The 13,501-nt window shown below is 36.9% G+C and overlaps 1 protein-coding gene across 1 annotated transcript in view; it reads right to left on the bottom strand.

Moving 5' to 3' along the window:
- The window catches only part of Gfral (GDNF family receptor alpha like), a 51,644-nt gene extending 40,500 nt beyond the window's left edge, over positions 1-11,144 (bottom strand). The window contains exons 1-3 of the mRNA XM_026778980.1: positions 11,123-11,144; positions 6,697-6,831; positions 3,609-3,761 (exon numbers count right to left, since the gene is read on the bottom strand). Of these exons, the coding sequence (XP_026634781.1) occupies positions 3,609-3,761; positions 6,697-6,831; positions 11,123-11,144 (310 nt within the window). The remainder of the gene's footprint in view (positions 1-3,608; positions 3,762-6,696; positions 6,832-11,122) is intronic.
- Between the last annotated feature and the right edge of the window lie 2,357 nt (positions 11,145-13,501).

Below are 13,501 nucleotides of genomic sequence, written 5' to 3'. Positions count from 1 at the left end.
CACCCACCTATGTTCTAAGCTATGAGCCCAAGCAGTTTGTTTATTACTTAACCAATGAAATCAACAGATTGATATATGACACTCCCACATCAATGAATGGTAGAAAAGAATTTGTGGGGAGATGGGAAGGAAGGGGGATTGAGTAGAGATGGAGGACGTTACAGTAGCCACAATGTTCCTCATCAACTTGTCAACATTTGGGATTCTTTAATTAGATTGTGAAATTTCACTAACAAAGGTTATTATTCTTCCTGATCTTTTAGATGCCTTCACACACATTTCCAACTGGTCACCAAGTACTCATGATTATAATTCATAATTTTTCACTGAAGTGTATTTTATAATTCTCAGGACTTCTGTGCTGGTTTGAAAGCGTGTCACTTCTCATTAGTTTGGACAAGGGTGATATCTCACTTTTTTTCCATTCTCTTCGAATTCCTCAAAGAGACATTTAAAAAAAGGTCAATTTTGCATATCTCTGTTTAAAATATACAACTCCTAGCAGCAAAGCATTAAATCGAATCATGTCAGAAAAGCAAGTAAGTCCAACTTTCCCTGATTTATAGCATCTGGTTTCTTTCTCAAATCATCTTGAGATATTCTTCCATCTTACAATACAGCACAACAAAGAATTTGCTGTTCCTCAAATGGTTATTAGTTCCTTTTATTGCCTCTGGTTACAACACATATTTCTTTTTTTCCTCCCTAAAAATCCCAGGTTACTGAATTTCTACCGGTTCTATGAAATGTTTGAAGTCGCAATTATTTCCTCTGCTATGTTGTCAAATACTCTATGTGCATGTTCATTGTGGGTGGGTGCATAGCTATCACGTAGAACACAGCACACTGTAAAAGTGATACCTGGAAATTTTGAATTTCATTAGAATTGAGATAGTCTGAAATAGGTTTCTTGACTTCAGAATTAAACTAAAGATCAACAAGGAAGGTACCTAGGATAGCTCTGGTGTCTGACAATTAACAACTTTTAAATGAACTATATGTTAACGAAGTGATGAAGCAGAGGAGACAATAATTTGAAAGGACATTCAGGTGAACTCTTCTGAGAAGATGCTGTAGTTCAGGGGAGCAAAGGCTACATCCCATGAGGACAGCTGAGTTTGGTAATACGTGAGAGGCTACCACATGGTATTGGTTGTGAAGGCACAAAACAGTAATGGAGAGAAGCTGAGGTTTGTCACCCTGTGGTTATGATGGAATCCTTTCAGAGAAGCCAGGAGGCCATTTGTAAAGGTTCAACTTGAGTGGAAATGGAGATCCAAGGATTGAGGAAATCATGGAGAGAAACTGAGGTTTGTCATCAAGTACTAGGGTCAAAATACCTAGAGAGAGGCCAGAAGACTATTCATGGAGTTACAGTGGGGGCTCCAGCATATTAGAGAGGCTAGGACTATGGGGTGTCCACCAAAGACAGCAGTATGTATGGAATAAGCCCACAAGATAGGCTGTGTGTTCTGGTTAGGGCAGAGCCAAAGATGTGGAATTTCCCAAGCCGTTTGGAAGTCAGAAGACTCTGAATGATTCCCAGACACTTAGACACTGAGACAATTAATTACACTGTTGGAGTTTGATTTTATTTTGATATAATTATGATTGTGCCCTGCTTTTTCCCTCTTAGAAAAAGAAGTATGGGAGTTGTCAAAGAACAAATTGATTCAATGAAAAAGATTGTTGCTATCTAGACTCCTTATAAAATGAGCTAAAACTGAGTACCAAGTAAATTTTTCTTATTTTGTATTACTATGTTTTATTATTATAATTATTTTTTTTGAAATTATGATACATGTTTACAATGTATTTTGATCATATCCACACCCTACAGGTTTCTCTGACTTTTCATAAGACCTGCCAAATTGTTTCATTGTTTCACTTTAAATTCTATGTCCTCTTCTTTATTCTTTATTACTATTCTTCTCATTCTTTTCTTCGTAGTAGTAGTAGTAGTAGTAATAGTAGTAGTAGTAGTAGTAGTAGTAGTAGTAGTAGTAGTAGTAGTAATAGTAGTAGTAGTAGTAGTAGATCACTGAGTCAAATTAATTCTATTTGGGAAATGGATATGGAAATATCCATGGGAACTTGGACAAACTACTAGCACCAGTATCTCCAAACTAAGGTCATTGCCCTTTGTTATTAGCCATCAAATGCCAATAGTTTATCTCCTAAGGATCAGACCTTGGGAACGTCTTCTCCACCCATGCTGGAATTTCAAAGGGTCTTATTTTGTGTGGGTCTCGTGCAGGCAACCATGGCTGGTGTGGGTTGACTTGGGCATTGGCTATATCATGTCCAGAGAGCAGCATTTCATATCTTGTCACCACCTCTGCACTTAGTCAATCTACTCTCTGCTCCTCAGTGTTCCCTGAGCCTTGATTTGGGAGTGTTGCAGGATATTATTTGAAGATGTATTATATTTGTTTATGCTATGGAACATTTGTTTAATGGTGTGAATATGGGTTACATTCTTTTCTGTTACATTTGTTTAACTCTGTGAAGCTGTGTTACTTTGCTTGTATAAAACACCTGATTGGCTTAATAAAGAGTTTAATGGCCAATATCAAGGCAGGAGAAAGGATAGGTGGGGCTGGCAGGCAAAGAGAATAAATAGGATGAGAAATCTGGGAAGAGAAGATAGAGGAGCAAGAAAAGAAGGGGACAGCCACACAGCCAGACACAGGTTAAGAAGGAAAAGAAAAGATATACAGAAATAGAGAAAGGTAAAAGTCCAGAGGCAAAAGGTAATGGGATAATTTAAGGTAAGTAAAGCTGACTAGAAATAAGCCAAGCTAAGACTGGGCATTAATAAGAAAGAATGAGACTCAATGTGATTTATTTGAGAGCTGGGTTGTGGGCCCCCAAAGACCAAAAGAACCTAAGAAAAGAAGATCCAAAGAATAGATGAGCTAGCAACAACGTGGGGGTGTTACAGCTGATTCATACATGGGTGAGAGCTCACCACCATTTTGTGTTAAAGAAAACAAAACTAAAAATGAATGCCAGATTATAAGTCAAATGAACCCCACAAAATATAAGAAACACACACACACACAGAACAAACTACCAACACATGAACAAAAAAAACCAGTATAATTTCTACACACATTAAAAAACAACCAGAAACTATTAAGAGCAGCATATTACAGAGATCTACAGATATAAAAGTCATAGGAGTCACATAGAAAAAAGCAAACTATAATATAAATATGGAAAATGAAAGATAAGCTACAAAGCTCACTCGTGCCATAAAATCTAGGCCAATTCTATAACAATTAATCACACAAATTTACTTTTTTATGTATAACATAATGAATTGTGAAGCTACAGTACTATGTAAACCAGTAATTGAAGAAAGCAAGAGTGTCAATTCTTTCTCTACTGTTCTAGAGTATAGAAAAGAAAGTACTTTCCAACTTAGTTTTAACAGCCACATTAGACATATAACAGATTTAATAACATTAGAAAATATATCAATATCCTGCTTGAACTCAGACATATCAATAGAATATTAGCCACTGAAATACAGTAAATGTGCTACAAAAATGAATGCACAATGACTGAGATTTGAAATAAAGAACTGATTCAATGAATATTACCTGTCTTATTGATGCATTTTTTCCCAAAAAGTTTGTTCACTGTACAGTGGAGGTCATCGATACAAAGACACTCTTTAAATCGGAAATCTTTTTCCACCAAAGACTGGATACTCAGGTTACAATGTGATGAATTATTTATCTTGCAGGAGTCACCTGGGTTTCATAATCACATATAATACTGAAGATATTAATCTGAATATAAACTTTAGTTCTTCTTCCCCAAATGCTTTTAATGCATCAACCCAAGAAATTAATGAGTTTAGAAAGATTATCTTGGTTTGCTAAAGGATGTTCATCAAAGTGACTTTATCCTCCAGATTTTTAACAGTAAACAGAAATATTATTAGCTATGGGATGCCTTTAAGTTTATAAATATTATATTTGATATGGGTACAGTACTCAAAAAACCAGGCCCCTTGGTATTTAAGTTACCCAGAAAGTGCCAAAGAAGTCATATCGGGCCAGGCGATGGTGGCGCAGGCCTTTAATCCCAGCACTCGGGAGGCAGAGGCAGGCGGATCTCTGTGAGTTCGAGACCAGCCTGTTCTACAGAGCTAGTTCCAGGACAGGCTCCAAAAACCACAGAGAAACCCTGTCTCGAAAAACCAAAAAAAAAAAAAAAAAAAAAAAAGTCATATCGTTTGTCCCCCAAACACTGAGTGAATCAGAATCAATCAGGATTTGTTGAATACTCATAAATTCTGGACTCTGTTTTTAAGCAATCCACCATTCAGGGGTTTTGATATAAAAGCATCTGGATCAAGGGTGGAGTTACTAGTGTAATTACTAAGAAGTCCTCTAATGCATAGAAATTACAAATACCAAACAGAAAAGAGAGAAACTTGACCACACTGTCTAGGGACAGCTTACTCATTCTATTTTGCCCCCCTTGTCCCTCCTAAGAGGGGTGTAATTTGCCTGCTTATGTATCAGGTTAATGCACTACCATTGAGCTACACATGGACCCCCGGTTCATTTTATTTTATTTAAAAATTTTATACATTTTTTTACAATTATACAATGTAATTTTTTGTAATTATACAATATAATTACATTGTTCCCCCTTCCCTTCTTCAAGCTCCTCTCAAATCCCCTCCTTCCTACTCGTTCAATTACTCCCCCTCTCAAACTGATAGTCTTTTATTCTCTGATTTGTTACATAGACAGAGAGAAAGATGATATCTGTGTGTGTGTGTGTGTGTGTGTGTTTGCACAGATTTATAAAAACAATCTACTGAGTCTGTTTTTATTGCTGTGTGAATATGTTTCAAGGCTGATAACTTTGTATTGAACAACCAATTATGCCCCTCAACTCTTGAAGAGACCAACTCTCCCCTTCTTGGCAGTCATCAGATGCCTGTACTTCCTTGTCCAAGGGAATGATTCTGCTGAGATTGTTCCCTTCCTCACTAGCGTGTCTATTAGTCTTGCCATTGTTCAAATCCTGTTTATACAGCCATTTCTGTGGCAGACTGTTTCGTAAACAGACTTTGGAAAGATATTCATAAAGGTGCAGTAAGTGTCACTCACGTATTGGTGGTAACCAGTAGCTTTCTAATTGGAGTGAAGACCTGTTCGACAGGAAAGCAGTCATGTCTGTTACTAGAAACCTAGCTAACTTCCCCTGACTAATGAGATCATGGATCTTAGAAGAAAATCTACTACTGAATTTGCTAGACCTACTAATTCTAAATCTTATCCTTCTACCCAAAGATAAATGTAGCTATTAACTCTCCATCAAAGAAGTTTTCCTTTTCCCCTCTCTCTAAGATTTACTTGTGCGTGTGTGGTGAGTGTTTTGACTCTATGTTTGTCTGGGTACAACATGCATGCCCTGTGTCAATGGAGAACAGAAGTTATCAGATCCCTTGGAACTGGAGGTACAGACAACTGTGAAGTGCCATGCGGGTGTTGGAAATCTACCCTAGGTCCTCTGGAAAGTAGCCAGTGCCCTTAACTGCTGAGCCATCTCTCCAGTCCAAGGAGCTCCTCTTCACAGTAAATAGATACTATGACACAAAATCTCAACTGGATACAGTCCAGAGATCAATAAATCACGTGGATTCCAGTCAGCCTGAGTGGATTGCAGCCAGCCCCAGTAGATCCCAGACAGCCCCAGCAGATACATCTGTATCACAGTTCCTGCATCTATGGCTCAGGGAGCTTCATGTGGGAGGAGGGCAGAAAGATTACAAGAGTCAGAATATCAGGATGTCTATTGTGGAACAAATTAGAAGCAACTTTTTAAACAAAATGTTTTGTGTGTGTGTGTGTGTGTGTGTGTGTGTGTGTGTGTGTGTCCACCCACAGAATGCTTCCCAAACTACTTTAAAGCTTTCTGTGTTTTAAATGATGGTTGCTGTTTAATAATATCCAAGCTGATTTTATATGGGGTGACTGGTGTGCAATTTAGTCTCAACTATCCTGTCACTTTAACTGTTTTGTTTGCTCTTTTGTTGTAACCTATTTTATTGTATTTGTTACTAAAACTATATTAAAAGATATGCAAGTGATTCTAATATTTTTATGAAAAGTTAAAATTCTCTTAACACTTAGCATTTTATGAATAATAAGTCATTTATAATTACCAGTATTTCATTTTCTGGGTAAAAATTAATTTGCCTCTAACCTATAATGTTTTTTCATTAAAAAATAATTGAATTATTTATTTGTATACTTGGGTACTTTTCTCCCTGCTTCACATATAAAATAATTATTCAAATATTACTGCAATGTATTGCAAATGACTCATTTACTAACATATTAAATAACTTTTGATTTATGACATATTAAGTATAATATTTTAATACAACATTTAATGTTCTCTAGTCAACTAGGCATTTCATCATCAAAACAAGTAAGGGCTTTTTTTTTGTCATCTTCTGACCTCATCTTAAAATATTTTATTCTGAGCAAATGTGTGAGCACTTGGGTGTGACAGTTGTCACTTTCCTATGAGTATAAATATTTCTGTTCTCTCTCCAGGGCAGGGAAGAGAAGTCATATACAACATCCTGCAGAATACTTCGAGTTCTGCTGATGGAGAAGCTGGCATTGTTAGAACTGGACTTAATACACTAGGTTTTACCTGGAACAATGCAGGTGTCTTCCATTGATCTCCATGACTGCTCACAGCCGTTCGTATCAATCAAGCATTGCTGCCTTAAATGTGCACAGTTGTTTGTCTGGGAAGAGGATTCAGTTTCTGAGCTTAGCCTCGCAACTTGAACAGCAGCAGCAGCAGCAGCAACAACAAGAAAATAACGACATGTTCGCAGGGTTACAATTTGGTGTCCAAATTTGAATTCCCTCAAATTTAAGCTATTGACAGCGAAAGACAAAATTATGGGCAATACTATGTGGCAGAACTATTAGGAGATGGAAAAATTTTTTTCTTTCCCACTCCCCATAGTTCTGTATTTCTCAGTTGTAAATAGGTAATTTTCATTAATTGTAATTATCATACAGTGTAATGGGTTTCATTGTGACATTTTCATATGTATGTATCCTTGTATCTTAGTCTTACTTGACCCTGTATGGCTTCTCCCTTATCCTCCTCCTCCCGCCACATGGTCCCTCTGTTTGATAAGATGTTCAGCACCCTTAAGTCATCAAGGAAGTACAAATGCATAATTCATTGCTGCTGCATCTCACATCAGGCAGGATGGCTTTTGTCAAGGAAACAAACAACAAATGCTGGTGAGAACGTGAAGAAAGACCCTACACTGTTGGCAGGAGTGTGGAAATTGGTGTGGAAGATTCTCAAAAAACTGAAGATAGATGGAGTGCTAGCATTCTTGGGCATATACCCAAAGAATTCCAATCCCACAAAGCACAGAAATACTTACACGCCCTTACTTGTTGCTGCGATGTGTTAAGATTCTTAGACAAGATCTATTATTTGCCAGCTCTGCATTCTCACTTTCCACTTACTTTTTGACTTGTGGAATTTTTTATTCCTTTTGTTCCATCAAAAACACTTCTAAAATCAGGTTTATTTCAATTTGTGTTTATGTGCACTTATGCATACATGTGTGGGTGCTTATGGAGGCCGCAAGAGGGAGTCAGATCTCCTGGAGCTGGTTCTTAATGTGATTGCAAGCTGCCAAACATGGGCATAGGGAACCCAACTTGTATACTTGGGAAGAGCAGCAAGCACTCTTAACTGCTGAGCCATCTCTCCAGTCCCTAAACCACTTTTAACACATTTCTTTTATTAACCCTTAACATCACACATGACACTTTTAAGACTTTGTCTCATCTGTCAGTGTCTGGTCACTTGGATGATTTGTTTTCCTAGAATCTCCCTCTTCCTCTAGAAATGGTCTCTTCTAGATCTCTTGATGATTCACCACCTTATACCATCCATTGAGACCTGTCATCCCCTTACTGCTCAGCTAAAATATATTTTCATGTTATGTTCTGCTTCCAGAACTTTCTTGGTTTTATTCATACTCTTCAGGGAGAATCTTCTTTCTCTCACTGCTTGATATAAAAATCTAGACTGAAGATTCTCAAATATATGATTTAATGCTAATAGTTTCAATACGAAGCCTAGATAAAGAGTATTTTTTCTCTATTGGCATGCTGTAGACAAGATTCCAGACTCAGATTTATTTAACCTTCTCCGCTTCATCAGTCCTCTATGGTGAATCCCTGCACTTCATCAACAATGGCACTGATAGGGTAGACATCCAACAATTCACGAAAGATGCTTTAATGCATCCCCAACTTCATGCCCCATATCTCTCTACCTGCAAAGTTTGTGCCTCTGCACTTTGAACATCCTTCCCTGGCTAATTGCCTGTTCTCTGGATTTGTTTGACTCAGAGCAGTTCTTTATGTCACCTTATGTATGGAACACACTTTTAGTACTGCCATTTCTTTGTTTAGTCTCTTTGGGTGGCTCCTCATGACATGACTTTCGTATTCTTTATCACATGCAACCCAGAAATCATAAAACTTTCTGCAGTGCTCCAAGCTGCCTTTCTTCTTTGAAGTTTACCCTCCGGCTTCTAGTAAGCAACCTAATTCTTGTCCTCTGGGGTAACACTTTGTCCTTTCAAACTGATTGTGATCATTATCTATGTTATGGAAAACTCTGAAGTTTCTACTTTTTTTTCTATCACCGAAATGAGCACACACCCCTATTTTGTCTCCCTTGAAGCCTAGAAATTCCAAAAGTGTAGAATTTCTTGCCCTGCAGTGTGTATTCATGGGCCTCTCTACAACACTATATTCTTTAGGTTTACTAGACAGGTAATAGGGGCAATTCAGAGTTGTACTCTCAACACACAGATGCATTTTACAAGTATCCAATTAGTATATGTTGGTTTACATCAGTTTAGCTCTTAACAGATGAGGTCTATATAATAACTAATAAATCATACAGGTATTTAAAAGTTATTTTCAGGAAAGTTTTCTGAAAGCAATCAATACAATAGCAATCCTAATTGTATTTTACAATTAAATCAATTTCTTTTATCAAACATATAAAACAGATACTTGCCTTTTCAACAAATGCAAAAATATAAGAATATCAATGGAGTCAGATATAGGAACTACAAGCTTTGTGTGAGCCAAGGCATCTACCTATTTTACAAGAAGGGGTTGGTTAATTGTGGTTCTCTGTGGCAATATAGTGTTATAAGGTATAAAGTAAATTTCATTTGTGTTACTTCTTTCCAACCCCCGTTTTCTAAGAATCCAAGAAAACTGACTGGGCCCCATATAATTCTTCCTGAGTTTCTAAACTAAGAGGGTAGGCTCATGTCTTTAGCTCAGAGTCCCCAAAGCTGGCATAGCAGTCATCCTGGCACATGTGACCAACTCAGTTAGGAAACTCACATTTGCCTGCATGTCACCCTCCCCAGGTCCTCATTGAAGTGATCCCATGTAAGCTCTTCCCCAAATGTGTCTTATGTCTTTCTCCTTTTCAACTGCTTGTTGAGTATTCCACTTGAATTATGCACTATTTTCTATACTTAAATGGTGTACCTAATGGACTAAAGAAATCATGCAATGAATTTGACCCGCAAGAAACCAAAGCCCAGCTTTCTCTTTCCACTCCGCCTTACTTGTTCCTGGCTATGATTTATGGGCTTGATATTTGAAATGGGATTTGTCAAAAATTCTACTGATGTTAAAAGTAAAAAAAAAAGTCATGTTAAAAGTAATAAGACAAAGAATGCTGTAAAGTATATTACCCTCTTAAGAATGTATAAAGTTCATTAACAAATTCACCATTTCCCCCATAGTTTTGGGCAACAGGACTTTGCTTCATCATAGGATGTAATTATATATACTGAACAAGAGCTGGGCAGGACAGAGAAATTTTCAGTCCTAACCTTTAATTTCCTTTTCTCACACAACCTGTTTTCTGTGTTAATTTGGAAGTAAAGGATGACAGCAAATGACAATAGCCTTTTCAGCAGAAGCCTTGAGGAAGAAGGGACATGATTTGTGTGATCTGATACTTTGCTACAAAGTTGAAGCTACTAGAGTTTTCTATATAATGAAGCTATAAATACTAGAAACTAATAAATAAGAAAACATCATAAGAACAAGAAGAATCAAAACCTCTCAACACAAGAATTTCCATGGAGAGATTGAAAATGTACAAATGATCCTTTACTTCCTGGCTAATTTTCTTGGATTTGATTTATTTTGCTTTCCCTTTCTTTTTAATGTAATTTGGTATAACCTACATTATTTTCTGGCTTTATTTAGTCCCATTCATCAACAACTATAGTTATAGCACAGAAAATATTCCAGTTTGTTTATTAATATCCAGTATAATCACAATTATTCCCTCATTCTGAAATCAATACATAGATGCTAACATATTAACCTTCATCAATCACATATCTACCAAGTAGATTTTTGTGGGCTCTATATTAAAGGAAAATTATTTGAACCAACCTCTTATAACACCCCAATGCAAGAGAGATGAGCCCACATTTTACCTAGAGGCCATATATGTCACTCAAGAGCAGAGCATTAATACAGAGTCCAGCAGCTTTGCTCGCCACAGCTGTTCCTGGTTATTAGGGTTGAAAATTAGAGGGACAATTTATGTTGCTCTGTCTCTCTGTCTCTCTCTCTATCTCTCTCCCCCTTTAATCTGCTTTTAAAGCTAAATAGAAAAATAAAACTTTGTCATCTTTAACTTATGAGTTTATACTGGATAGGTGCATTTTTCAAAAGTTCTTACACATATCGAAAATAGATCTTAATAAGTGGTTCAAAGTCATCTAGGTTATTTTACTTACAGGAGCAATGTGATGGAGCAATGAAAAGTTCATGTTTTGTATTTTCTATAGAGTTAGAAACAAATGACTGCAGGTAAATGCACGTTTCTCAAAAGCAGTAAATAACATCAAAGCACACGTTGGTAATATCATTGGCATTTCTTATGGCTGTTTCCATGAACTTAAGCTATATGGGACAGCATTCAGTTTACAAAGAGTTAATATTGCAATAAATTCAGAACTAGCCACACTAGCCACACTTACCCAGGAAGATGAACACTATCATGTTGGACTACTTTGCTGTTCACCTGGGAGCAAGGCAGAAGTGCTGACTTCAACCAACTTTCCAACTGAAACTTCCGGAAGAAGGTTTCCGTTTCTGCTCTTGCTTCATAAGAGCACACCGCCAATCAGAGTCAGCTTCTGATGTCACCGTTTCCTCGCCAATCTGTCCTGAGCTGTGAACTTTCCTAATTCTATCCAAATTCAATTATTCTCCTCAGTGTACTAACCCAGGATATTAAGCTTCCACAAACGCTTGCAAACAGAATAACAGCGGAAATGATGCATTCTCTGCACATTGACTAGACTCCTAAGCTGTGCTTCCTGGATATAACAGTCTTCCAAGACATTTGACCATGTTTAGTCCCCTATTCATGAATATGTCTCATTAAGTTAATGTCTCATAATTTCAGGATATAGAAAAGGAGCGATGGCATAAACAACCCGGGAAAATATTGCAAATCCAAGGTACATTCAAATGTGAGATAGATATGTCTCATGCTTGCAAAAGTTTCAAACCCCAAGATGAAGAAAAACTAGGTCACTTCTGTGACATGTTCCCATTTCTTCAAAACCCAGCCTCAGTGTGAAAAAAGATTCCTTTCAGAGAAGCATAAATCCTCTACAGGAAGCTAACTATTCACCAGATCGTCATCTCTCTGACTTGCATTCAGTCATTCCTCACTTTACAACTTCCTTGAAATTCAATGAAGCGAGTTACCCTGATCCCTTTTTAAATCGATGTTTAGTAAATATAAAGTATTACCTTTGGCGAGAAATTAACAAAAAGAGAGAAATGCAAATGAAAGAGGAGCATCTGTGTTTTCACTGCCTTGTAATTTACCGTTTATATTACATTCTTTTAATGTTCATTTTCCATTAGAAGAGAAATCAGATTTTATTTTCAGTTTAGTAAAACCCAATGAACTGAAATTATACCACTATAAATTATCTCTGCAGATTTAAGTAAAAGACTTAATATCAGACATTACTTCTCTGAAAATGGATTGATTGCATCATGGTTGTAAATCACACTGCTTGTATGTAGGTTTTGTACAACAGAAGTCTGCTAATGGCAATATTACACCCAGTGATTTATTTGATAGGAGAAATATAGTACCATAAAAATTAATCTCCTCTCTTTTTGAGTGCATGAATTAAATCAGAGGGGACAAATCTCAAGGATACACAAAATATAGCAGTGACTCTCGTGAGTAGCTTCCAGAATCAGGATACATAATTCACCGCAATGTTCTGGGGGAGGCAACTGCAAAATTTTGCTGAGTTCCAAGGGGGAATAGACCTAGACCCCACTTCCTGATGGAAAAGCACCAACACGACATCGTGAACACAGCATACGAAATGGGCTAAATCTTGGTGAGATAATAACTGAAGGTAAAACTTAGCATATAGATTTCTCATGACTCATGTTGTCTCATTCGGTTATATTATTATACTTCAGTATAAAATCTAATATAATTTTCATCACTTTCCTGCTGGTTTCAATACCTTCCTCTCATCTTGTTCATGTGTTAGACAATTGTTCACATTTTACATTCTGGTACCCATTTCTTGTGATCCTCAAATTCATTAAAAAAACAAAAAAACAAAAAAAATGACCTTTAATTATCTTTGTGTTACCACACTGGAGAAAACAGCATTACTTAATTGACTGACTGTCTTAGGCAGGATTCTCTAGAATAACTAAACTTACAGAATCTCTCTATATATGTATAGGAAGAGGATTTATTAGAATGCTTTACATGTTGTGGTCCAGCTAACCCAACAATGACTGCCATGGAAGGTCTCTTGGACCTTTATATATCAAGTAGATGCTTAGTCTTTTAGGATAGATGTCTTATCTTGTCTTCAGTATACACTGGAATCCTAAAGAAGTAGGCTTTAAGGCCAGTGAAGAATGGACATGCCAGGATGAGCAACAGCAAGCAGGCAAAGATAGCAACCTTCCTCCTTTCATGTCCTTGTATAGGCTTCCAGCAAAAGATGTGGACCAGATTAGAAGTGAGTCTTCCCACTTCAAAAGATCTGAATTAAAGGTGTGTTTTCTCACCTAAAAAATCTGTAATAAAAGTGGATCTTCCCACATCAAACTAAGCAAAAATTCCTCATACTTATGTCCCTCTATTTTTGGGTTTTTGCTAATTATGGGTAAAGTCAAATCGATAAGAACAAATAGCCACCGCACACTGGCTTTATTTGTAATCACATTATTTTAATGTCTGCCCTCTACCAGGATTTTTGATATTGTCAGTAGTACTTTCTCGACTCTGCTCTCCAAGGTGGCACCTACAACATTCACATGCAATTGGAATTTCTTCTGTGCAGCTCTTGCCAACTGAC

The sequence above is a fragment of the Microtus ochrogaster genome, chromosome 5 (assembly GCF_000317375.1).
Source record: "Microtus ochrogaster isolate Prairie Vole_2 chromosome 5, MicOch1.0, whole genome shotgun sequence".
Classification (NCBI taxonomy): Eukaryota; Metazoa; Chordata; class Mammalia; order Rodentia; family Cricetidae; genus Microtus; species Microtus ochrogaster.
Note: the sequence above shows the minus strand (reverse complement) of the source record. Positions and strands in the feature narration are given on the sequence as shown.